This window comes from Chrysochloris asiatica, unplaced genomic scaffold, assembly GCF_000296735.1.
Source record: "Chrysochloris asiatica unplaced genomic scaffold, ChrAsi1.0 scaffold00213, whole genome shotgun sequence".
In the NCBI taxonomy this organism is placed as follows: domain Eukaryota; kingdom Metazoa; phylum Chordata; class Mammalia; order Afrosoricida; family Chrysochloridae; genus Chrysochloris; species Chrysochloris asiatica.
In genome coordinates, this window is record NW_006408731.1 from 1,780,750 (window position 1) to 1,806,719 (window position 25,970).

At 42.1% G+C, this 25,970-nt stretch overlaps 2 protein-coding genes across 2 annotated transcripts; one reads left to right on the plus strand and one right to left on the minus strand.

Moving 5' to 3' along the window:
- Window positions 1-1,891: 1,891 nt before the first annotated feature.
- NKAPL (NFKB activating protein-like) lies at window positions 1,892-3,115 on the minus strand. The gene has a single exon (XM_006872769.1). The coding sequence runs from the start codon at window positions 3,113-3,115 to the stop codon at window positions 1,892-1,894; it is 1,224 nt and encodes a 407-aa protein (XP_006872831.1).
- A 10,116-nt stretch (window positions 3,116-13,231) lies between these two features.
- On the plus strand, window positions 13,232-21,689 carry ZKSCAN4 (zinc finger with KRAB and SCAN domains 4). The gene is made up of 5 exons (XM_006872798.1): window positions 13,232-13,654; window positions 14,899-15,046; window positions 16,853-16,935; window positions 19,813-19,933; window positions 20,824-21,689. Exons 1-5 carry the CDS (start codon window positions 13,232-13,234, stop codon window positions 21,687-21,689), a joined length of 1,641 nt encoding a protein of 546 aa, XP_006872860.1.
- Window positions 21,690-25,970: the final 4,281 nt, after the last annotated feature.

Sequence of the window (25,970 nt, forward strand, 5' to 3'; positions counted from 1 at the left end):
TAGTCCTTGTTTCTTGTCCTCATCTGGAACTGGCTTTAACCTCTGGCAGTTCCCTGCCAATGTACCATTGCAGCCATTTTGTATTTATATCAGGCAAAATTTTACTTGCATGTGATATCAATGGTACTGTCCAATGATTTCTACATTCCGTTGGGTCACCTCTTTGGAATCGGCACAAATATTAATCTCTTCTAATCAGCTGAATTCCAAATATCTTGGCATAGATGAGTGTCTCCAGTGCCGCATCAGTTTTTTGAAAGATTTCAATTTATATTCCATCAATTCCCAGAGTCTTGTTCTTTGTGACAGCCTTCACTGAAACTTGGACTTCTTCCTTCACTACCACTGGTTCCTAGGAGTCAAAAACCAAGCTTTTCTTCATGTAGTTTTTGGCTTTCAGCATATGTAGTCTCTTACATTTAAAAAAAAAAAAGAATTTAAAATTGTGTGGCCCTCTATCGGTTGCCCACCTCCATTCCCACCATTAGCTTGATTTGCATTCAAGCACACCACTTCTCTCCCAAGTAGTCCACCACTCCCAAGATGTTGTTAGGTGCTGTCCAGTCAGCTCCAACTCAGTGACTCAATGCACAACAGAACAAAACACTGTCTGGTCCTGCACCATCCTCGTAATTGTTACTATTCAAGTGAGCTCACTGTTGCTACCACTATGTGGGTGCATCTCTCTGGGGTTCTTGTTTCTTTTTTTTTTTTTTTTTTTGCCGACCCTCCACTTTACCAAAGCATGATATTCTGGGGTAGGCTCTTCTATTTCCCTGGCAACAAGTATATGCTTTGACGGTGGTCATGTGATCTAATCTACTCCAATTAAGATGAATTTTGAGATGCTTGCTTGGTATTCTAAACAGAAATGCTCTTTCTTTAGAGGTGAGCCAGAAAATATATATCCATACTCACTAGCTTTGGCAAGCATTTTGCAATATACGAGGAAGACAACCCATGAAAGACGATGGTGGAGACAGAAGCCAAATCCTATTAAAACCATACAGAACACCTTTCTGTTGGCCTTAGCAGTCATATTGTCAAGTACCATTGGTTTTTACAAATAGCAAATTGGTTTTTACACATAGCCACCCTGTATTGGGTTTCTTAAGAGAGGCTGGTTTGAACTGCCCATCTTTGTGGTTATCGGTCCAGTGCTTATTCTACAGCATACCAACATGAACCAGTAAATCTGTATTTTTCCATCTAGTATGTTAACTGCAACCAGAAGTATACATACTAAGTTAATTCCTTTGTTCTCTTTGAAGTTCTTGGTAGCACAGTGGTTAAGTATTAAGCTGCTAACCAAAAGCAAAGGTTGGTGGTTCAAACCAACTGCTCTGCAGGAGAAAGACATGGCAGTCTGCTTCTGTAAAGATTACAACCTGGGAAACCATATAGGAAAGTTCTATTCTGCCCTACTGGGTCATTAAGAGTTGGAACAGACTCCATGACAATGGGTTAAATTTTGGTGTTCTGGGACAGACGAATGGCTTTATGGTGAAAGAAGCCCTCAGACAAAGAGAGAAGTCAAGGTTGCAGAGGAAAAATATTCAGTTTAATAGTTCCAATATCTACCCTGCAGCAGATATGCTTATCTATACACAGAACATGGGTACATATATAAGACAGTACAGATTTCTTTGGGGAGGAGAATCAGAGATTGGGGTGAAAGATTCACTTCTTATTGAATCACCTTCTTACTTTTAACTTTTTTAAACCATGTATACATAGTCTTTTACCAAACAGCAATAATTTGTCAAAAAGCAGCTTTCTTTCTGGAGGAGCTTATTACTATAGTTTGTATTATAACACCAATAAGGCCTATTTGGGGTATATAAAACATTTTTGATTGATGTTAAAAGTCCTGTTCTACAACTGAAAGGCCTTATTTGTCATCTTTCCCTTTTGTCTTTCGGTACACCATCTCTCGGAAACTGGCAAGAATCTTATTCTCTCTCTTTCGTCTCTCTTCTTGGTTAAAGGATGCAAGGGCTCTCTTCTCATCAGCACTGTAGATCTGGTTCTCTTTCCGAAGTCGTACTGCCTCCATTCTGCGATGCCTGCTACCACTCATAACATAACCTGAGCATTCAAACGAAGCAATCTCTTCACTTGTTAGCCCAATTTCACCTCTTCGTGGGATACGCTTCCCAGCTTTTACATACTCAGCCATAGCTGCACCTTCACCTGGAAGCAGAGCATGACCATAGTTCAACGGTTTATCATCTTGAGAAGAGTGTATTATAGGTGCTTCTGGGCCTATTAAACCCACAGTATCTGCAATCTTTGACTGTTCAATCCACATATCTTCTGGCAACTCCCCTTCTGAATCCTTATAGGTTAAATAACTGGATTCTTTATTCGTTTTCTTATTCTTCTTTCTCTTGTCTTTTTTGGCTTTGTGTTTCTTTTTCTTCTCTTTCTTCTTGGACTTTCTGGCTTTCTTTCTATCATCACCAAAGTTCGAATTTGTGTCAGAGTCTGAATTGCTATCACTATTATCAGAATACCTCCTATGTTTTCTTTTGGATGACTTTTTCTTTCTTTTTTTCTTGTTTTTTGAATGACTGGCCTTCTTCCTTTTTCCTTCTTCCTGGCTAGAATCTGAACGGCTTCTCTTCTGGGTCTTTGGTTCATCCTCAACTGGAGTGTGTTCATCAGAATCGGGCTCAGGGCATTTTGGAGATAGACCCCAGACCTCAGGCACTCCCAACTCCCCAATCCTCTCTCTTTCTTTTAGCCTCCACTGACGATGGCTCTCCTCCTTCTCCTCTTTGTAGCCTTCCACCCACTGCCGCTCACCAGTATAGTGGTGATGATGGTAGCGGTATCTGCCATAATAGAAAGAAGAGGAAGAAAGGGCGTAGTTGCAAAGCCCAGGGGGTCGTTCTCGATCTAGAGTGCCTCGGAAGGTGGAAGGAGAGCCGACCACGCACGACCAACTTTGCGGAGGCCTGAAGCCCTCATGGCCGCGGGACTGAGAGTGGGAACGCGAACCTCGAGGGGAGCATCTGGCCTGTGCGGATGGTGGGCTTCCTGACGAGCTGCGTTTCCATCTCCGAGAGCCCAGCGAGTCCTCCGGATAGTGGGATCGGGACACAGGAGCCATCAGCCGTAAATTTTCAGGTGATCAAATGGTGCAGGTGAGCGGTTACTGAGACCAAGGCGAACAAACTATTCCAACCACGCAGGCGCACTGGAACCGGCCCCTCGCGAGATTTCCGCTCTCAGCCAGTAGCCAGGCAAGGGCTAGACCTCTGCGCCTGCGCAAATAGGAGACCGGATGGGTCTAGTCTTTGGTGAACCCAGATTTAGGTTACCTGTTTTTAGGCCTTTCTTTACCCATCTGGGTCCAGTGGGAACATGAAACTTGGAAATCTCCTGATGGGTACCTCCACTGTTAAATTTCATAGGGTCGCGATGAATTGGAATTGACTGATAACAGTTTCTTTTGGATCTTGCCTTTCAATCCTTGGCTCTTCCCTTTCAAACTCTACACTCATAGCTAATTTTCTTGCTCTTTTATTGCGTTTCACAGATACTGAGTTTTTTACAAATTGAAGGTTTTGTGGTAACCCTGTGTTGAGCAAGTCTGTCATGGCCATTATTACGTGCTCGCTTCGTGGTTTAGCGTTACGTGTTGGTAATTCGAATATTTCAAAATGCTGTTGCACACTTAATAGGCTTTTGTTTTTACGTGTGTCAAGTCAGTTCGATTCATAGCAACCCTACATGGCGTTTCAGCGGCTGTCAATCTTTGCGGAGCAAAACGTCTCATCTTTTCCCCCAAGGATCCGTTGATGGGCTATAACAATGGGTCAACTGCCGGCAGTCCAGCGCTTATCCTACAGTGCTTATATGTCACACTCCCTAATAGGCTGTGTTGTTGTTTCTTGCTGTGTAGTTGGTTCTGACTCATAACGACCCCATACAGGGTTTCAGAGAAGCAGCTGGTGGATTTAAACTGCTGACCTTGCGTTTAGCAAGCAGTCCAGTGCTTATCTTACCGTGCCATATATTCCAAACATAACTTTTGTATGTATTGGGAAACAAAAAAGTCATGATTTGCTTTGTTACAATATTTGCTTTTTGCAGTGGTCTGAAATGGAACCTGCAATATTTCCCAGGTACCTAGAATCCTAGTGTGGCATTGTAGAATAAGCACTGAACTGCCAACCTCAAGGTTGGTGGTTCAAACCCAACAGCCACTCCTTGGAAACCCTATACATGACTGCTAGGAGTCGGAACTGACTCGATGGCACTTAACAATAGTAACATGTCTGTACCTGCCTGCTTTATTCTCATTTCCTGCATTCAGTTCCCATACCCTTTTCATTTCCCCCACTTAAAAGGCAGCCTTTTTACATCTGCACGTATGTGTCCACCATCAACATGGTGTAAATATAGTTATTAGTAACTTCCCAACCCTCACTTGCCTCTGCTGAAAGTAGGAACCAGTGCTTCTTTTGGAATTCAAGTTTAAGCTCACCCTCTGAGCCCAGTGTGGGATAGTGTCATATTTTTACATTCACAGACTTTTTCATCCCAGAAAAACCCAGAAAAGTAATTTAGTCATCTAGATTCCTCCCAGTTGTTGTTCACTGTCATCCAATTTGATTCCAACTAATAACAGACCTACATTTTAGAATAGAACAATACTCTGCCCAGTCCTGCGTCATCCTCACAGTCATTCCTATACTTGAACCCATTGTAGCAGCCACTAGACTAGTCGATCTCTTTGAGGTCTTCCTCTTGTTCACCAACCTTCTACTTTACCAGTCACAGTTTAGGAGAATTTAGGCTAGAAGTCCAAATTCAGAGTGCTGGCTCTTGGAAGGCCCTTGTCTCCTTTCAGCATCTGTAGGCTCCGTATTCCTTGGAGATCTCCATACATCTTGGCATCAATCTTCCACTGGATCTAGGAACTTCACAAAGCAAAGATCCCAGGTCCAAAGGATGCACTCCACTCCAGACTTATGTTTCGGTAGTAGGAGGAGGTCCCTCTGAGTGGTCCTGGTATGGCACCACAGGATAAGCACCTGAACTCAAGGTCAATTTAAACCACAAGGTAGGTGGTTCAAACTCACCAGCTGCTCCGTGGGTTGCCGTAACTTGGAACTGACTTGATGGCATTTAACAACAACAGGTCCCTCTGAGTTCAGCTCATTTCTCTCTCCTTTGATATGTCATTTTTGACAATTTCCAATTTTCCTAGATTTATACTTTGTACATTCTATTTTATAATTATTAATGGATGTTTACAGCTGTCATACCTCATCTGCAAATGAAGGTCCCAAGGGCTTTACTCCTTTCATGTCATCACAGTCAACTCTACTTTGAGGAGGAAGGTCTTTCCCAGTCATATTTTGAGTGCCTTCCAACCTCAGGGGCTCACCTTCCGGCACACTATCTGACAGTATTCTGGTGCTCTTCATCATGTTTCAATAATCAATAATCTGGTGCTGACAGGGTTCTGCTGCTATTCATAAAGTTTTCAGCGACTAAACATTCAGAAGTAACTCGTCTCTCTTTCTTCCTAATCTGTCTTCATCTGGAAGCTTATCTAAAACCTGTCCACGATGGGTAAACCTGCTCATATTTAAAATACCCATGGCATAGCTTCTAGAATCACAGCAACACACAAGCCACCACAGTATGACAAACTGACAGATGAATGGTGGGGAGTCTAGGTAGAGGTCCTCAACCCTGGACTTCAGATCTGCCCTCCTGGCCTACTACAATGACACCTCTACTCCCTCAGCTTGGGCAGCACACCATTCTACTAGTCCATCTGAGCGGTGGTTCTATACTCTTGGTCCCAGGAAGTCCATTATTCTGTCCCCCTGAGTTTTGGGCATAGACCCATCTTAATGCCAGCCCTACATTCTGGAATCTTGGTGAAGAGGCAGACTACTTGAAATTTAGGAAACTATGGCTCCACCCTTAGAAACCCCAGAGGTCATTGTTGCACCTTTTGAGACTGAGGTAGCTCTGTTTCCCATGCTCCTTTCTCTTTAGCTTGTTTCTTGGTTCCTTGCTCTCTAAAAGAGGCCAGCTGGTCCCTGTTCTGCTCAAGTGTCACAAAACTCTTCAGTCCTACTGAGAAGCACCACACTCCACCAGTAAACCTTGGCTTAAAGCCACTCAATTCTCTTGCTCCATGGGTCAGAGAACCTAACTCCTCCAACATGGGCCCAGACGCACCCCACTCAACCAGGAAGTCTCCTGCATGAAGGTGCAAGAGCTCAGCTCTCTTGCCCTGTGGGTCAGTTCCATGCCATCTTGTGTTAGCTTCCTGGTTCTCCTCCTGCAGTTTTTCTGCCACTGCTTCTCACCATCTGTGCCATCTCCAGTGTCACAGTTCTCACTTCCTTCTGAGCCCTCATCAGAATTGCCTTTGACATCCAGAATTCCACCAGTCTCTTCTAGGCAATCTAAGTTTTTACTATTAGGCAATTTAGTACTCTTTTAGTCCCTGCAAGATGGAACACAAAATGAAATCTTTCAACAATCAGATGCAGTACTGGAGGCACTCCTCATTCATCTCTGCCAAGAAATTTGGAAGACAGCTACCTGGCCAACTGATTAGAAAAGATCCATATTTGTGCCCATTTCAAAGAGAGGTGACCAAATGGAATGGAGAAATCATTGAACAATATCATTAACAATACATATGAAAAAATCATGTGTGAGCCATGTCTGACTTCACAAGGGAGAAAGAGAATCAAACTCAAAATCAGCCCAAAGCCAATTTCTGTGAAGTGAAGATCAGACATACCTCAACCCTACAACCTTCTTTACTCTAATTTGACACCAACCATCTCTCCCACAGCACTCTCTGCTTCATATCTGGGTTCAATAATCCATTGCAATGGCCACACAAAACTCATAACAATACTCACAATTATGAGGTTTATTATGGACGTGAACAGGGTACAATTCAAGATCAAAACCAAGTCACAATGCAGCAGTTTTCCTATTAGGACTGCCTCTTCTCTGCTGTACCATTGGCGCGCCTCACTTTTGTCTACGGCCTCTCAGACATGTGGCCCCTTGACCTCTGCTCTGTTCAGGCAAAGCTCTTTTAGCTTGTCTGTGAATGCCCAACGTGCATATTCTGAAAGCCAATCTCCTGCCCATAGGTACTCAGCTTTACTCAGACTATGGGCCTAAAGGCTACAGCTGCTCTTTCTCTCCATGCCACACTGTCTCTACAATTGCCGCTTATCTAGGTTGAGAGCTCACACTCCACTCCTGCTCTTCCTTCTTGATGGTCCTGGGATCGTCTTCCTGCTTCTGAGATGGCACCAGTGGGCTTGAGTGTAACAATTTTTGAGGATGGTGCTAGACTGGGCAACAAGCCTCTGTCAACCCAGCTGGATGGCAACACTAACCAATCCCAGCCATAGAGTCCTGTACACCTTATTGCACGGTCTCACTCAATCACTTGGTGGGAATTAAGAAGACATTGGATAGAAAACTCACATCAAGCAAATTCAAGGTATCACACATACAAGTAAAATTTTGCTGAAGATAATGAAAAACTTACTGCAACAGTATGTTGTTGTTGTTGTTAGGTACCATCGAGTCGGTACTGACCCATAGCGATCTTATGTACAGCAGAACGAAACACTGCCTGATCCTGGGTCAACTTCACTACTGTTGCCACGCTTGAGTCCATGATGCTGCCACTTGGCCAATCCATCTCGCTGGGGATCTTCCTCTTTTTCTCTGACCCTCCACCTTACCAAGTATGATATCCTTCTCCAGCGACCGGTCTCTCCTGACAATATGTCTGAAGTATGAGAGACGAAGTTTGGCCATCTTGGCCTCCAAGGAGCACTCTGACTGTACTTCTTCCAAAACGGATCTATTGGTTCTTTTGACAGCCCATGGAACTTTCAATATTCTCCTCCAACACCATAACTCAAAAGCATCAATTCTACGGTCTTCCTTATTCACTGTCCAGCTTTCACGTGCATGGGAAGTTATTGAAAATACCATGGCTTGTGTCAGCAATAATATATCAATTTGGAGTTGCCAGAGGTTCAAGCCAGATTCAGAAGAGGCCATGGAGCAAGGGATATCACTGCTGATGTCAAATGGATCTTGGCTGAGAGCAGCGAATATTAGAAGGATGTTCACCTGTGCTTGACTGACTATGCACAGGCCTTTGACTGAGTGAATCATAACAAGCTATAGATAACATTTTTAAAAAATGGATGTTCCAGAACACTTAATTGTGCTCATGAAGAACCTGTACATAAACCAAGAGGCAGTTGTTTGAACAGAACAAGGGGACACTGAATAGTTTAATATCAAGAAAGATGTGCAACAAGGTTATATACTATTACCACACTTATTATTCAATCAGTATGCTGAGCAAATCTGAGAAGCTGGATTATATGAAGAAAAACATGGCATCAGTATTGGAGGAAGACACATTAACAGCCTTGCTTGCTGAAAGCTAAAAGGACAAATTACTTACTGATCAAGATCAAATACCACAGCCTTCAGTATGGATTGCACCTCAATATAAAGAAAACAAAAAACCTCACTACTGGACCAGTAAATAACATCATGATATAAGAATGAAAGATTGAATTTGTCAAGGTCATATTGGTTGGATCCACTATCAACACTCATGGAAGCAGCAGCCAAGAAATCAGACTGGGTATTGCATAAGACAAATCTGTGGCACAAGATCTCTTTAAAGTGTTTAAGAGCAAGATGACAGTTTGAGAACTAAGGTGTGCCTGACCCAAGTCATAGGATTTCTGATGTGGCACTGCAACATAAGCACTAAATCGCAAGGTCAGTTTGAACTGCAAGGTTGGTGGTTCAAACTCACCATTCACTCCTTGGAAAGCCTATGAAGAGTTGCTGTGAGTTGGAATTGACTCGATGGTACTTAACAACAGCAACATATACATGTGGAAGTTGGAAGAGGAATAGTGAGGAAGAATTGAAGCATTTGAGTTATGATGTTGTAGAAGAATATTACAATTACCATGGCTTGCCAGAAGAACAAACAAGTCTGTGCTGGAAAAAGTAAAGCCAGAATGCTCCTTAGAAGTCAAGATGGTGAGACTTTGTGTCTCTTACTTCAGACATGTTTTCAAAAAGGCCCAATCCTTGAAGAAGGACATTGTGCTTGGTAAAGCAGAGGGTCTGTGCAAAGAGGAAAACTCCTGATGAGATGAATTGGCATAGTGGTAACATCTGTGGGCTTGAACATAACAATTGTGAGGATGGCGCTGGACTGGGCAATGATCATTCTGTTGTACTCTGAGTCTGAACTGATTTGATAGCACCTAACAACAACAAGACTCTGTTCAATCTCCAATTCCTTGTCCACATATTAGGTTTCTGCTAGAGCGGCACCCTATGCCTGGTACATTATATTTTAGTTATGTATTGCTGTTCTAACAGAAATATCACAAGTAGATGGCTTTAATAACCAGATTTTCTCTCTCTCTCACAATTTAGAAGGCTAGAAGTCCAAAATGAATATGCTGCCACTTGGGGGAATACTTTCTCTTTGCTGGATTTGGAGAAAGGTTCTTGTCTGTTTCAGCATCTGTATGCGCAGTATTCCTTGGAGATCTCCATATATCTTGGATTCAATTTTCTCTTGGATCCAGGAGCTTCACAGTGCAGAGATCCCAGGTCCAAAAGATGCAGTCCACTCCTGGCACTTCTATTTTGGTAGTAAGTCCCTCTAGTATGGCACTATAAGATCAGCACTGGACTGGCAGTTTAAACCCACCAGCTGCTCCTTGGAAACCCTATACACAGTTGCTATGAGTCAGAACCAACTTGAAGGCACTGAACAACAACCACCACAGGTCCCTCTGAGGTCAACTCATTTGTCTTTCCTTCTATATCTCAAAAGAGATTGATTTAAGGCACAACCTAATCCTGTTGATTGCATCTGACCTCATTTACATCACAGAAGTAAGGATTTACAACATAGCATCATTACATCAGATCAAAGCATATCACAACAAATCATAACATGGGATTGACTGTATTATATTAGATCTCATCTCATGGAAGTGATAACTCTATCTTAACTGCTAAACCACTGAGTATTCTGGCCCAGCCAAACTGACACAAATTCTTATAACAATCACAGCTATATCTATTCAGTCTATTTCAGTCTGGGGTAGTTCCCCTTTTGCCCACTTTTAGAAAATGCCCTTTATTGGTTGAAGAACCTGGGTCTTCTATCATGTCCTACTTCACACTATGGATTTGATGGAGGCTTCTTTTTAATAGCATTTAACTCATTAGTTCTCCAAATTAGTTGCATGTTGGAATCACCTAGGTCATTTAAAAAGTTATTGATGCCTGAATCGCATCACCTGAAATCTGATTTAACCAAGTATCTAGATATTTTTAAAACTCCCCAGAGATTCTAATGTGTACCTAAGTTTTGAAACTGTTCCTCTAACTTGGCCCTGGGTCTCACCTTTACACTAGTATTTGGATCTAGAAGCTTAATTAGATTCATGCTTTATTTTGCTCAATACTTCATGGGCAGTGTCTGTCAGATTAAGAGAGAAGGTTTTTTTTTTTTGTTTTGTTTTTTTAGCACTTTGATTTGTATTAGCTGATTGTACCTTTCCTTTTGCTACGTCCTTCCTCTTATTTGTTCTTTGAAATATTGAAGGGTAGATTTAAGAATAAAAATTCAGGAAGGTGTGTAAGATATATATTTTGCTCATTGTTCGCCAACTTTACATTTGTAGTCCTCCCATTCCACTAGATAGAAAGGTATTACTGTCTTATCAACCCAATCAAATAACTTTATAGTCACTTTGGTGTAAAATTAGCCCCATCTGATTCAAAGGAATCTCAAAGCTTCCTTGCCTTTGACAGTATGCCAATTTATCACTGTCCAGACATTTTTTCTAAGAATTTTGCACAGAAAGAATTCAATTAATGCACACAACATCCCTATCTACTATTACTATCCTATTTATAGATGAGGACAATGAAGCACAGAGAGGATAAGTAACTTACCAGGGTCATCCAGTTCAAAAAACCAAACTCATAGCCAGAGGCATAGCAAGAAAAGGTTAGAAGTGGGCATTCGAACCTGGACTCAAGTCCAAAGGGGTGCCATACAAGGCTGACTGGCAAATCACAGGCTTCCCCCCTCCGCATCCACCACCCCAGTCAACACATCCAGCAGTGAGGGGTGGGGCGGGAGACCAAATTTACAGATTGTTCCTGGGTGCTCTTACTCCATTTTGCCTCTGCTCCTTGCTGCCAATCAATTCCTGCTCATAGCGCCCATCTAAGGTTGGATTTGAGTCTGTAATCTTTAGAGAAGTCAACAGCCACATCTTGGCAGCCCCACCTCCCCTCGGACCAGTTAGTTGGTGGGTTGAAAGCACCAGTTAGCATCTGAGTGCTTACCTACTGAGCCACCAGGACACCTTGCCATCCAATTGTTGTTGTTAGCTGCTGTGGAGTCTGTTCCTACTCATAGAGATCCTCTGAACAACAGAAGGAAAAACTGCCCGGTCATGTCTCATCTTCACAGTTGTTATGTTTGAGCCCATTATTGTTGTCACTGTGTCAATTCATCTGTTGGGAATCTATCTCTTTTTCATTGACCTTCTACTGTACCAAACATGTTGTCTTTCTCCAGAGTCTGGTCCTTCCTGACAACATGTCCAAAGTATAAGAAGCAAATCTCAACATCATTGCTTGTAAGCAGCAATCTGCCATACTTCTTCCAAAACAGATTTTTTTCTTCTTCTGGCAGCCCATGGGACTTTCATCGATTCTTCTCCGATCTTCCTTATTCATTATCCAGCCTTTGCATTTATATGAGGCAATTGAAAACAGTATGCCTTCAGTCAGGTGCACCTTATTCCTCAAGCCAACATTGTTGCTCTTAAATACTTTAAAGAGGTCTTGTGCAGCAGATTTGCCTAATGTAATGCATCGTTTGATTTCTTGACTGCTGCTTCTATGAGTGTTATTTGTGAATCCAAATAAACTGAAGCCTTTGACAACTTCAATCTTTTCTCCATTTATCATGATATTATTTGTTAGTCCATATGTGAGAATTTTCATTTTCACACTTATGGGTGCCACCCATACTGAAGGCTATAGTCTTGAATATTCATCAGTAAATACTTCAAGTCTTCTTCAATTTCAGCAAGCAAGGCTGTTATGTGCATATTACAGGTGTCATCCAACTAGTACCAGGCAAAGCCAAGATCATGAACACAGGTAGCCTGGCTTGAGAGTCTGCTGTGCCAGACTGAGAATTGGAACTGGGAAGAAATAGAAGGAAAACAAGAGAACAGAGTCTCTGAAGCCAGGGATGAGAGTTTCTATAAGTGGACAGCACTATCAACCTGGTTGCTTGACAAAAGACAGTGGAAGGTGGTAATTGGGGCCAGCATTTCAGGTTACTTCTGCAGGAGACTCTTGGTGGTGGTGGTGGTGGTTTGTTGCTTACAGTGTATTGAGGGGTGAATGGGAGGTGAAGACTACAGTTGGGGACAGGAAGACTCTCTTTAAAGAAACTTTGCCCTGAAGGGAAGGAAAGAGAGTGGCAGCTTGAGAGAGGTGAGAACCAGGGGCAGTAACTACAAGTGCCTTTTTCTGTTTCTTTGATGTTTCTCACACAAACAAAAGGTTTTCCTGTGGGGAAGCCCACTTTACAGGCGAATCTTAGTGTGAATTTTATACCAGTTCTTTGGGCAAGCCTTAAATCAGGAGAATTAAGTCTCACAAGCCGGCGCCCAGGGTCGAGCCAGCCCTACTTTTTTAAATCTACAAGTTGCCATCCTTTTTCTTTCTGTTAACATCAGACCCTTAACTATAGGTAAGGACGAGTTAGCTAATGGGTTAACTCGGAGAAATCAACGAGAGGAGGCTCCTAGAGAGACCAGGAAGTTGCTTAGGTTCCCACCGAAGCTTCCCGTGCTCCCACCGCAACTGTCTTCTGCGTTTGGGGAATATTTACTCGCACTCCCAAGACATCCTTTGCGCTACTCATTTCAGTGTGAAGCACAGAGAAGGCTCTGTAGGGATCTGTAGGGATCAATTTGTGCAGCTGTGCCCGGGGGGTGCCCCAGGCCCTTGGACACTCGAGAGGAGAGAGCTTACAGTTATAGTGATTTCCCACCTTTCAGGAATCTTCTGAAAGAATACAGCTCTCCGCTAGTGTGAGGACCGAGCACTGCCTTGACCCAGGATGGCAAGAGAATCGAGGGCAAGGTCAGCCCTGTATGCCCAGTCTACAGAGGAGAAGACGGGGCTCCTGACGGTGAAGGTGGAAAAGGAGGAGGCCTCCACCTTTGCCGAGGACGCCCGTTTGTCCGGCAGCCCCCAACTGGGCCCCGAGCACTCCCGCCAGCGCTTCCGGGGTTTCCGCTACCCTGAGGCTGCAGGGCCCCGTGAGGCATTGCGCCGGCTCCGGGAGCTCTGCCGACAATGGCTGCAACCTGAGATGCACAGCAAGGAACAGATCCTGGAGCTGCTGGTGCTGGAGCAGTTCCTGACCATCCTGCCTGGGGAGCTGCAGAGCTGGGTGCGGGAGCAGCATCCCGAGAGCGGGGAGGAGGTGGTGGTTCTGTTGGAATATTTGGAGAGGCGGCTTGGTGACCCGAGGCTGCAGGTAGAGACAACTGATTTCTAAATCACTGTGAGAACTGTGGGTATTTCTTCCTAAAACCTCAAATTTGGCGTGAGGAACATTCCATGAGATCTAGGGGCTTTCCTTTTTTTTTTTCTTCTATACCATGAACCTCTTTGGCAGTGAAGTTAAGTCCCTGGACCTCGACTCAGAATATTTTTTAAACGCACAAAGGAAAATATAAAGGATGACAAAAATAAATTTGAATGCAGTTAGCAAAATATTGACTTTGATGGAGTGTTTTTTTAAAATTATTAACAATGCCGTGTATAATAAGAAATAAGGAGCTCTGTGGTTACGAATCCGGCTGCTAACCTCAGGGTCAGCAGTTCGAAACTACCAGCTGTTTTGCGGAAGAAAGATGAGGCTTTCTGCTCTTGTAAAGATGTACAGCCTCGGAAACCCTGTACAGGGTTGCTTTGAGTCTGGAACCGACTCCACGGCACATAACAACAACAACATAATTAGAAATAAGGAGCTCTGGTAGCGTAGTGGTTACGTATTGGGCTGCTAACCTCAAGGTCGGCAGTTGGAAACTACCAGCTGTTTTGCGGGAGAAAGATGAGGCTTTCTGCTCCTGTAAAGATGTACAGCTTCGGAAACCCTATGCAGGGTCACTATGAGTCGGAACCGACTCCGCGGTACTTAACAACAACAACATAATAAGAAATAGGGTCATGTTGAATAATCCTGGTAATTTTAAGGTGTTAATAAGCATGATGCCATTAAGAATATTTGTGACAGGAAAACATCTGTGATTTCTATTGGTGACAAAGTCACAGTACAGCTCACTTTGGTTTATTGCTTATGTTCATAATTGAAGGAAATGCTAAATTTCACTTAGAGCTTGTTGTAGCGATTCTGTATAGGGATTCCGAGGAGCAGCTGGTGAGCTTGAACCACCGACCTTGTGACTCAAATCAACTTTGCAGTCCAGTCATTAACCCATAGTGTCACCTGTGAAATAAAGAGTACTAGCAGGAGCTCTGGTTTCGTAGTGGTTACGAATCGGCCTGCAAACCTTAAGGTCAGCAGTTTGAAACTACCAGCTGTTCCGCGGGAGAAAGAAGAGGTTTTCTGCTCCTGTAAAGATTTACAACCTTGGAAACCCTCTACAGGGTCGCTATGAGTCGGAACCGACTCCACGGCACATAGCCACCACCACCAGTATGTAAGAAATCTGCAGACATGTGTTGAACAAATAAAAGTAAATGAATGATTTCCAGTTCACAGCTCGTGACCCTGGGCAAGAGCTGCTCTGTTTCAAGACAGCACTGTCGACAAGAACCCGCGGGTCTCGAAGTAGCCAATTTCAGCTGATGAAGGCTCTGCTCAAGCATGAACCTCTGGGATGCCAACCCTTACAAAACAGAGGTGAGGATTATCTTCTGGGCATTATGAATTCTACAGACTTCATCCAGTTTCACTAAAGGATCACCTAAAAGATCCATTCACAGTTACCTATCACAGACCAACTTTATTTTGAAACTGAGACTAAAAATAAGATTTCATTACAGTGATGGAAAAACTCTCCCAACCAAACTAGCATGGTGACTAAGCTTCTACTAAAATTGGAGTTTGGAAAAACTTGGCTTTTAAAAAACATAAACAGTGGTCTCCATTCATTTAACTTATTTTTGGAGGTTTCCTATATAGTAGCTAGTATTGTTTGTGCTGGAGATAAGAGTCATTAGTGAGACAGATCCCAGCGCTGATGGACTTACATTTAGTAAGGAAGATAAGTTAATAACACAATTTTGAATAATGGCAAGGGTTATGAAGAAAATAAGATAAAATCTGTAAAGCTGGCCACAATATTGCAGAAATCATAAGACTATTGCAAATTAAAGAGTATAAGTAAATCTAAACCCTAGGTCTGTTATCATAAAAGCATGAAAATCACTCCATAGGAAACTATATTCCAAGGGTTTTCCCTGAGGTGCTATGAACATTTGGGAAGTTTCCCAAGGCATACAACATTGAAGTATTCTAGTCAACATGTAACCTTTATTTCTCAGCAGCGATTTTGGCTTAAATCAACTTGTTTTCTTGCTTTGCAAAATTCACTTCCTACAAGTAAACCTGAAGTTTTGTACTTTTCCCTCTCCTGAATTTGAGCAAGTCCTATGCAAGTGGACTCTTGTTTCTTCCTTTCTGGGCCCAGCGTTGTCTGACTCCTCTTAATTTTTTATAATGAAAGTAGAAAATGCACTGGTGGTGATGATGGTGGTTGTATGCTGTAAATTTGATTCTGACTCATAGTAACACTGTACAGTGTTTCCAAGGCTGTAAATCTTTATGGGAGCAGAAAACCTCATCTTTCTCCTGCAGTGCCACTGGTAGTTTCAAACTGCTGACCTTGAGATTAGCAGCCTGACTCATAACTACTACGCTTACAAGTAGTAAAACAATTTTAACCAAAAATCCTGTTTTATCTCCCTACTCCAGCAAAATTCAAGATAAAAAGATCTTCAAACAGAGAGCTCTTTTCACATTGTTTTTATATTGCTTTCATTTCACCATTCCTGCTAGGCCATGGGATTTTTCAGTTGTTCTCATATGCATATGAAAGCTGGATAATGAATAACGAGACTAAAGAATTAATACCTTTGATTATGGTGTTGACAAATAATATTGAATATACCACGGGATGCCGAAGAACAAATTTCTGTTGGAAGAAGTACAGTCAGCATGCTTCTCAGAAGCTAGGATGATGAGACTTGGTCATGTTATACTTGGGACATGCTATCAAGAGAGACCAGTTCTTGGAAAAGGACATCATGCTTGGTAAAGTAGAGGGTCAATGAAAAAGAGGAAGACCCTCAACAAGATGAACTGACACAATGGGTACACTAATGGGCTCAAACGTAGGAGAGATTGTGAAGATAGGTAGTACCAGACTGGGTTTTATTGTACATAGGGCTGTTTGGAGTCTGAACTGACTGCACTGGACCTGGAACACTACAACCACCACCGATTTTGCCCGGTTTTTTTTGGCTCTGCAGGAATACACCTGCTCTCACATGCCCAAGGATTGGAGCTGGTAGGGATCAGGCATTTTGGAAACACTGTGTATTTGTTTGGCAGGAATTTATTAGTTGAATTTTTGAACTTGAATTCCATGAGGTGGGGAAACTAAATGTCAGGGTAGATCTAATCCATAGCTTCTTTCCTTCTTAGTTCTTCAAGTTCCTGGTCTTGCTCAGGGAGGAAGCTGCAAAGAAGACACAGAGGCAGCTGCCAGGCTCATTCCAGAGTCCCAGGTGAGCTGGAGGTCCCCCCTGTCGCCCACACGTTTCACTACTCTTGGGCTGCCCACAAATGGCCCTCCCTTCCACTCCATCTCTATACCAATCCACGTGGAATTTGAGTTTTTTTCATCTATCCTAAGGTTGTTCACCATTGTTTGTCTTCATTCTGGTGCCCATGTAAAAGGTTTTCCTTTTTTTACTACTAACTTAGAGAGTTGTCTCTGCTTCCCAGGTCTTTTCTACCCTGTCTATTTTGGCAGTTTCTTCATCAGTGGGATTTCTTCTTCAATAAAGGCAATTCAACAAATAGAAACTGAGGGTCCAATGTGATGGTGCTTTTTTTTTTTTTTTTAAGTATTACAAACTGCTATTAGAGAAGGATATAAAGACATAAATCTGCCCTAAATGAGTTTACACTTGAAAACACATAAGGCTTGTCCTTTACTTAGATTTAATGATGCCATCTGGAGTCCTGGTATAGCCCTGTTGGATAAGCACTGGACTGCCAACCACAAGGTTGTTTGTTCAAACCCACCAGTTGCTCCTTGGAAGCCCTATACAGGTTGCTATGAGTTGGAAGTGACTTGAAGGCACTTAACAACAACAATGGTATCTGAGCAATCTTAACTGGAGTCTCGTTTCTTACCTACACTTTCATGTTTTATTTGAATATCTCAGTGTTTCAGGTGCTGTTGTTAAGTGTTGTCGAGTTGGTTCTGACCCATAGCGACCCTGTATAGGGTTTGCGAGGAGCAGCTGAGCTTGAATCACTTTTGAATTGCAGTTCAAACGGCTTTCCAGGCTGGTGCATTAACCCACCACACTAGGATTATAGTATCTTTTTTCCTGAGGTGCTCTAGTATCTGTTTTTTCCTGATTTTTCTCACTGATATAATGTAGTGCTGTAGGATAGCACTGAACTGCTAACCTCAGCTCAGCAGTTTAAACTCACCAGCTGGAAGAAAGATGAGGCTGTCTGCTCCCCAAAATTTAGAGTGTCAGAAACCTTGTATAGGGTTGTTAAAAAAGCACAACACAAATCTTTTGAAAGTTTTGGGTCTAGTTCATTCCTTTCACTGTGCTCTTATTTTCCAAATATTTTCACTTTTTGGACTGGTGTCTAGGTATTTATACTGAAACATTGTCTTCCTTTAATGGTTGTTTTATATATACTGTTGACCCTTGAACAATACCGGTTTGAACTGTGCAGGTCCACTTATATGTGGATTTTTGAAAAACATTATGTGACACTAATCATGTGAGCAGTTCATCTCTCTAGTCATTTGTCTATCTGTTAAAAGTTATCTCTCCCAGATCTTGCATAGTTTTCATTGTGTTTAGTATAATACCATAAACCTTAAATAACAACCTGGGGCCCATCTGAAGTATGAATGGTGGTGCTGAAAGTGCTCCTAAGAAGCAGGGGAAAGTCATGTTACTATAAATAAAAGTTGAATTGCTTGTTATGTACCATAGATTGAGGTCTGCAGCTGAGGTTGCCCACCATTTCAAGATACATGAATCCAATGTAAGGACTGTTATAAGAAAAGAAATTTCATAAAGCTATCTCTGCATCTGTACTGTTGTTAGGTGCCATTGAGCCAGTTCTGACTCATAACACCCTTATGCACAACAGAACAACACACTGCCCAGTCCTGTGCCATCCTCACAATCACTGCTAAGCTTAAGCCCATTGCTGCTGCCACGGTGCCAATCTATCTCATTGGGGGCTTTCCTTTTTTGTTTGCTGACCCTCCACTTTACTGAGTATGATGTCCTTTTCCAGGGACTGGCCCCTCCTGATAATGTTTCTGGAGTTATGAGAGACGAAGTCTCACTACTCTGGCTTCTAATGAGCATTCTGATTGTACTTCCTTTAACACAGACTTGTGTGTTCTAGCATTCCATGGTACTTTTAATACTCTTCTTCAACACCATAATTAAAATGCATCAAGTCTTCTATGGTCTTCCTTATTGACTGTCCAACTTTCACATGCATATGAAGCTATTGAAAATGCCATGGCTTGAGTCAGGCGCACCTTAGTCCTCAAACTGACATTTTTGCTCTTGAATACTTTATAGAGGTCTTGTGTATCAGATTTGCCCAATGTAATACTTCATTTGATTTCCTGACTGCTGCTTCCATGAGTGTTGATAGTTGATCCAAGCAAAATGAAGTCTTTGACAACTTCAATCTTTTCTCCATTAAGCATCTACACTAGCAGGCATGTAAAGCTTACATTTTTTGTGAAATACCTTTTTATCTTATATTGAAAATGCAGCTTTTATGTGGGTGCAGCTTTTATTTTGGTATTGTTGTTGTTAAGTGCTGTGGAGTCGGTTATGACTCATAGAGACCCTGTGTAGGGTTTCCAAGGAACAGCTGGTGGATTTGAACTGCCAACCTTATGGTTTACAGTCCAGTCTTATCCTATACCACCACGCCAGGACTCTATATAATACATATGACATATAAAATCACATATAAATAAACTTTTTATGGTATTGGAAGGGGTCCTAATCAACAGGGGGAGGGGGGCAGGTTTTTGTCGTTCAAGGATCAAATGTTATAATTGCTTTTGTTAAGTGCCTTTGGGTCAGTTCCAACTTACAGCTACCTTGTATAGGGTTTCCGAGGAGCATCTGGTAAGTTTGAACAACTGACCTTTTGGTTAGTAGTCCAGTGTGCCACACTTTGACTCCATGTATATATATCTGTGAATGTGTGTGTTACTAAATATAATGTTAAGTAGGTGTAGGGGGCCCTTACCTATTCTGTTTTACAGGCCCCTTTAACAGGACATTCATTCTTTGCATACACATTGCAGTGCCCAGTTTGGAGAGTGACCTTGAGCAAGAGTAACTAGAGGGGATTGTTTGTTGTTTTAGGGCCTGCTGAAAGTGAAAGATGTGACTCTGACCCTTCCCCCTGCATGGGCACAGCTGGACTCATCTCAAGCAAACCTCTACTTAGATGAGAGACAAGAGGACAGTGGCAACCTCATCTTGGGTAAGATGGTGGGCACTCATTTCTCTTAAGATTTCTTGGCTTCTTTTTTGTATTAGAACCTACTGGGCTGCTGCTAGAAGCCCTATTATGTTTGGTTTAAGAACCACCATTTCGGAACCCTCACTGCTGACTAGCTGTGTGACTAGTTCCTTAGCCCTACTTTTTTTATCTGGCCTAAAAGGAGCTCTGGTAGCATAGTGGTTACGAGTCGGGCTGTGAACCTCAGAGTCAGCAGTTCGAAACTACCAGCTGTTCCATAGGAGAAAGATGAGACTTTCTGCTCCCGTAAAGATTTACAGCCTTGGAAACCCTGTACAGGGTCGCTATGAGTTGGACTCCACGGCACATAACAACAACAACAACCATTCTCTAGTCAGAGTGGATGAGTGGGTGAAGTAGATAAAGCATCTAATACAGACTTGGCCATAGAGTGGGAGAGCTTAGAGCTGAGGATGTGGAGAGCAGACGTTAGGTGACTTGTCTGAGTTCACACAGCTCATTGTCAGCACAGCAGAGGCTCCGACTCAGCTCTCCCAACACAAAGCCAGTTTGATTTTGCAGTCTGAAATGACTTCTTTTTCCATAGGTCAATAACTAGTTTGAGTCCTCCTTTTCCCTCTTTCTTACTGAATGCCTCAGAACCCATTTCACTTGCCTCCTTTACTATAGCCTCCTGCTCCTCCCTATTAGTATCGAATCCTGCCTAGTCTCCAGTCTCCTTTCTTCTCAGCACTCCTGTTTTCCCCCTTATGACCATTCTCATTCTTGCCTTCAAGCCCTCATACCTAACATAAACAGACCCCTGAAGTCTTGCCTCCCTGGTACTCAGCACAGAGCTTCCCTCCCATGACAAGGCAAAAGTGACAATCACCAGTTGTTTGTTGTTTCAGGTGGTGAAATACAGACTAAGATCAGAGACTTGTCTCCTGATGAGGAGCATCTAGTACAAGAGCCTGGGGAGAGCCCATACTACCTGGGTGAAGACATCGCCCAGATTCCTCCATGTGCAGAAGCTGGCGGACAGGAGGGCAGGTTACACAGAAAGCAGAAAATTACCATAGGAAGTAGGCGACACTACTGCCATGAGTGTGGAAAGAGTTTTGCTCAGAGTTCAGGCTTGACTAAGCATAGAAGAATCCACACTGGAGAGAAGCCCTACGAATGTGAAGATTGTGGCAAGACCTTCATCGGGAGCTCTGCCCTTGTCATTCATCAGCGAGTTCACACTGGTGAGAAGCCCTATGAGTGTGAAGAATGTGGCAAGGTCTTCAGTCACAGTTCAAACCTTATCAAACACCAGAGAACCCACACGGGGGAGAAGCCCTATGAGTGTGACGACTGTGGGAAAACCTTCAGTCAAAGCTGCAGCCTCCTTGAACATCACAAAATCCACACTGGGGAGAAACCCTACCAGTGCAATATGTGTGGAAAAGCCTTTAGGCGGAATTCACATCTCCTGAGACATCAGAGGATCCATGGTGGGGACAAAAACATTCAGGATTCTGAACATGGAGAGAACTGGGAAGGCCAGGTTAGAATGGGAAACCAATGGGAAAATGTGGAAGCTTCCATATCTTATCAATGTAATGAGTGTGACAGAAGCTTTACTCAAAATAGAAGCCTTATTGAACATCAGAAAATCCACACTGGTGAGAAACCCTATCAGTGTGATGCATGTGGAAAAGGCTTCACCCGAACTTCATACCTTGCTCAACATCAGAGAAGCCATGTTGGGAAAAGAATTCTTTCCCAGTGATCCATGCTGTACATGCCAAAGGTGGAACTAATTCCTAATGGTACTGAAGCCTCCCTGGAGTTCCTCAAAACTATAAAAACTGTTGAGGAGCTTTGATTTAGCACTAAACACCATTAGGTGTTAGAAAATATGGAGTCTGGCTGAGACTAATTATCTTTCAGATTTTAGAAGGTGACTGGAAAAACAACTTGTTTGATAGGAATCTGTGGAAGTTGTGAGGAAGCTGAACCTAAAATGGTTAGTTCTTACACATCGAGTTTATATGGGCTTCCAGGCTGGCCAAGGGTACTTATCACACTGCCTGAGTGGAGAGCTATGATTATGGCGCTGCTCCTTTGAACATTGATTTTGTCTATAATGAGTTGTCCTTGACTTTGTCAGATTCCTGAGGTCTTCTACCCCCACTGTGCCTTGGTCATAGGTGCTAATAAATATTTATTAAATGTACTGGTGAGGTTACCTTTATAGCTCTGAAAATCTAATGCTGTTTAGAATTTTGAGAAATTTCTAACCAAAGCCATTTATATTTATGTCTGACTCCGATCCACTAGATTCTAGGTAAATCTATTTGTTGCCAAGTACAAAGGATTGGCTGAGTTGGAATGAGGTTTCTTCATCTCTTCATCGCCCTAGTACTCAGAGTAAGAATGAATTAAATAGCTTCTTTCTCGTAAGATGGCTCTCATTTTTCAGTTAACATTATGTTAGTTCATACTAATATTGCTGCTCTTTTGGAAGAAATATTACACATTAAAGCAAAGAAAAAAACTCAGTTTATCAAGTCAGATTAAAAATGAATAAAATATTGATAAACTTCTATCAGGCTTGTTGGAGCTATAGTACTCAACAGCTCCTTGTAGGAGCCCTGGTGTCAGTGAGTTAAGCATTGGGTTGCTAACTAAAAGGTCAGCAGTTTGAATCCAACAGCATCTCCTCAGGAGAAAGATGAGGCAGTCTGCTTCCATAAAGATTTATAGCCTTGTAAACTCTAGGGAGTAATTCTGCTTTGTCCTATAGGGGTTCTATGAATCAGAATCACCTCTAAGGCAGTGGGTTTGGTTTTAGTTACCTTGGGTCTGGACTTCTGGTGTGGTGCTGTGGATCAGCACTGGACTGTGAACCACAACAGGTCAGCAGTTCAAACCCACCAGCTGCTCCTTGGAAACCCTATACAATGGCACTTAACAACACCACCACTTAGGTCTAACCAAGCACCAAGCTACCATCTTTATCTCTTTCTCCCCTGACTGTGAGTCAAAGGTAATGCCAACTAAACTCAAACTTCTCCAGGTCAAGTGAATTCACACCAAATATGTATAACAAGTGTCATTCATGATTTCAAATTTTCTCTTTGCGTTGGAGATAGGAAGATAACAGGTAGCTGGTGGGATAGAACCCTGGGTGCAGACTGTAAGAGAAAATGTATCTGTCAGAGCACATTGGAAATCTTGGTATCCAATCAAAGGATTCTACAGTATCCAAAGTATCACTTTGTATCCAAAGTATCACTTGATGCCGTGCATTAATCACAAGAAATAAGAATTTCATGCTATTGCCTGTTTTCATCCAAATCACTTTCTACTGTATCCTTCAAAGGCTTATATCTACTTCCTAGAGTATATTTCACTGGCACCCAGCATTGCCAGGCCATGCCATGAATGAATGACTTCTATTTCTGATTAAATCCCTGGTAGTGTTTTGTTCAGTCACTACCATAGTGTTTTTGCATATTCTCAAAAACACCCTTTCTGAATTCCTACTCTGATTACCATAGGCTGATTAGGGACACTTTCCAAACTGTAGGGTTCTCCAATTATTAATTCTGTAGTCTTTCATATGGACTCCTGATTTGGCACTGTAGGATCAGCACTAGACTGAACCACAAGGATGGTGGTTCAAATCCACCAGCTGTTCCTTGGAAACCCTATATATTGGGTCGCTATGAGTTGGAACTGACTCAATGACACTTAACAACAACAGTCTTTTATTACCTTCATGGTCTTCTAACTTCAAGCTAAAACCTTTTTTTGCTTATCAGAATTTTGGACTTTTTCTACTCAATCTTTTCTAGCCTTTTCTGTTTCCTTTTAAATTCACCTTTTATACCAAAGAGCTAGCCATTTCTCTTTTCCTCTTTAGTCTTTATGTAATTATTTGTTAATATCTCTTGATTACAGTCTACTTTGTTCATTTTTTCTTATTTTAAATAAAATGGGTGTGAACACTTTTTACAAACCAGGAAGCATCATTGTTGTTGTTAAGTGTTATCGAGTTGGTTTCAACTCATAACTACCCTATATAGGGTTTCTGAGGAGTGGCTGATGAATTTGAACCACCGACCTTGCAGTTCAAACCGATTTTGTGTTCTAGTGTATTACCCTGCAGCACCACACCAGGACTCCAGAAGCATTATACACATGCATAAATGACAGATTAACAAAGACCACGTACCTCCTATCATACTTTTTGTTCTTTCAAAGCCAAAATAATCTCTGTAGAGGGGGAAAAAATTCATAGAGAAATACTTTTGAGTACCTTCTCTGCTAGGCAATGGAAAGGAGAAAACATCTATCTATATATGTGAGAGTTATGTACACATATATGCTCAAACTTGGACTAAATATAATGAAATCAGTAAGACTTGCACACAAATAAGGCAATCCAATAAGTACCGTGCAGGCAGTAAACTGAGGGCTATAGAAGCTCAGAGAGGAAAGGTCACTAACTGCTGGAAGAGTGATTATGATTACATGATGTTATGGATTAAACTGTATTTCCCCACCCCACCCCCCAAACTATGTGGTATAAATTGGAACCCCTGTGCTTATGATGTAATGCCATTTGGGATTTATTATGTTAAAGACAGTATATCAGTCTAGGGTGTATTTTAAGCCAATTGCCTTCAAGATACAAAGTGAGCAGACTAGGTACAGAAGCAACCACAGATGGAGGAACTTAAATATCTTGCCACAAGATTGCCAAGGAACCAAGGAACAGAAAATGAAGAGACTTTCCCCTAGAGTCAGTCAACACAGAGAGGAAGGCTAGAGTTGGCACCCTGAATTCAGACTTGCAGCCTCTTAAACTGAGCACATAAATCTGTTTGTTAAAGCCACACACTAGTAGTAGTTCTGATATACCAGCACTAGAGAACAGATATGTGGACAAGGTGACATGTTGAAGAACTGAGAAGTTTAACAGAATGCATCAATGTTGGCAAATAAGACCAGTGTGAAGAGGTAGGCCTTCAGTGTCAGAGCAAGGAGTGCAAGCACTCAGGAGTCACTTGACATTTTTTTCATCAAAGTATTGTCACTATTAATGGTTTAACCATAGTGTTATATTCTTGCTTGCTGTATGTATTTTGTTTCTGAGAAATAAGAAAGATGTTTACTTGTGTTTTATTGACTACGCAAAGGCATTTGACAGTATGGACCATGACATGCTATGGGTAGCATTGCAAAGAATGGGTATTCCGGTATACTTAATTGTGCTCGTGAGAAACGTGTACATAGACCAAGAGGCAGTTGTTTGAACAGAACAAGGGGATATGGAATGGCTTAAAATCAGGAAAAGTGTGCACCAGAGTTACACTCTTTCACCATATGTATTCAATCTGTATGCTGAGTAAGTAATCCAAGAAGCTGTATTATATGAAGAAGAATGTGGCATCAGGATTAAAGGAAGTTTCATTAACAAAATGTGATGTGCATATGATACAACCTTGCTTGCTGGAAGTGCAGAAGACTTAAAATACTGAACAAGATCAGAGACCACAGCTTTTAGTATGAATTGCATCTCAATATAAAGAAAAAAATCCTCACAACTGGACCAATCAATAACATCATGATAAATGGAGAAAAAATGGAAGTTGTCAAAGACTTCATTTTGCTTGGATCCACTGTCAACATCCATGGAAGCAAGCAGCAGTCAAGAAATCAAATGACATATTGCATTAGACAAATCTGCACAAAACCTCTTTAAACTGTTCAATAGCAAAGACAGAATCATTTTGAGGACTAAGGCGTGCCTGCCTCAAGCCATCATGGTATTTTCAGTAGCCTCATTTGCATGTGAAAGTTGGATAATGAATAAGGAAGACTGTAGAAGAAATAATGATTTGAGTTATGGTGTTGGAGAAGAATATTAAAAGCACTAAACTGTCAGAAAAACAAAACAAAATCTGTGTTGAAAGAAGTACGACCAGAATGCTCCTTAGAAGCCAGGATGACGGGTCTTTGTCTCTCATACTTTGGAAATGTTGTCAGGAAGGGCCAGTTC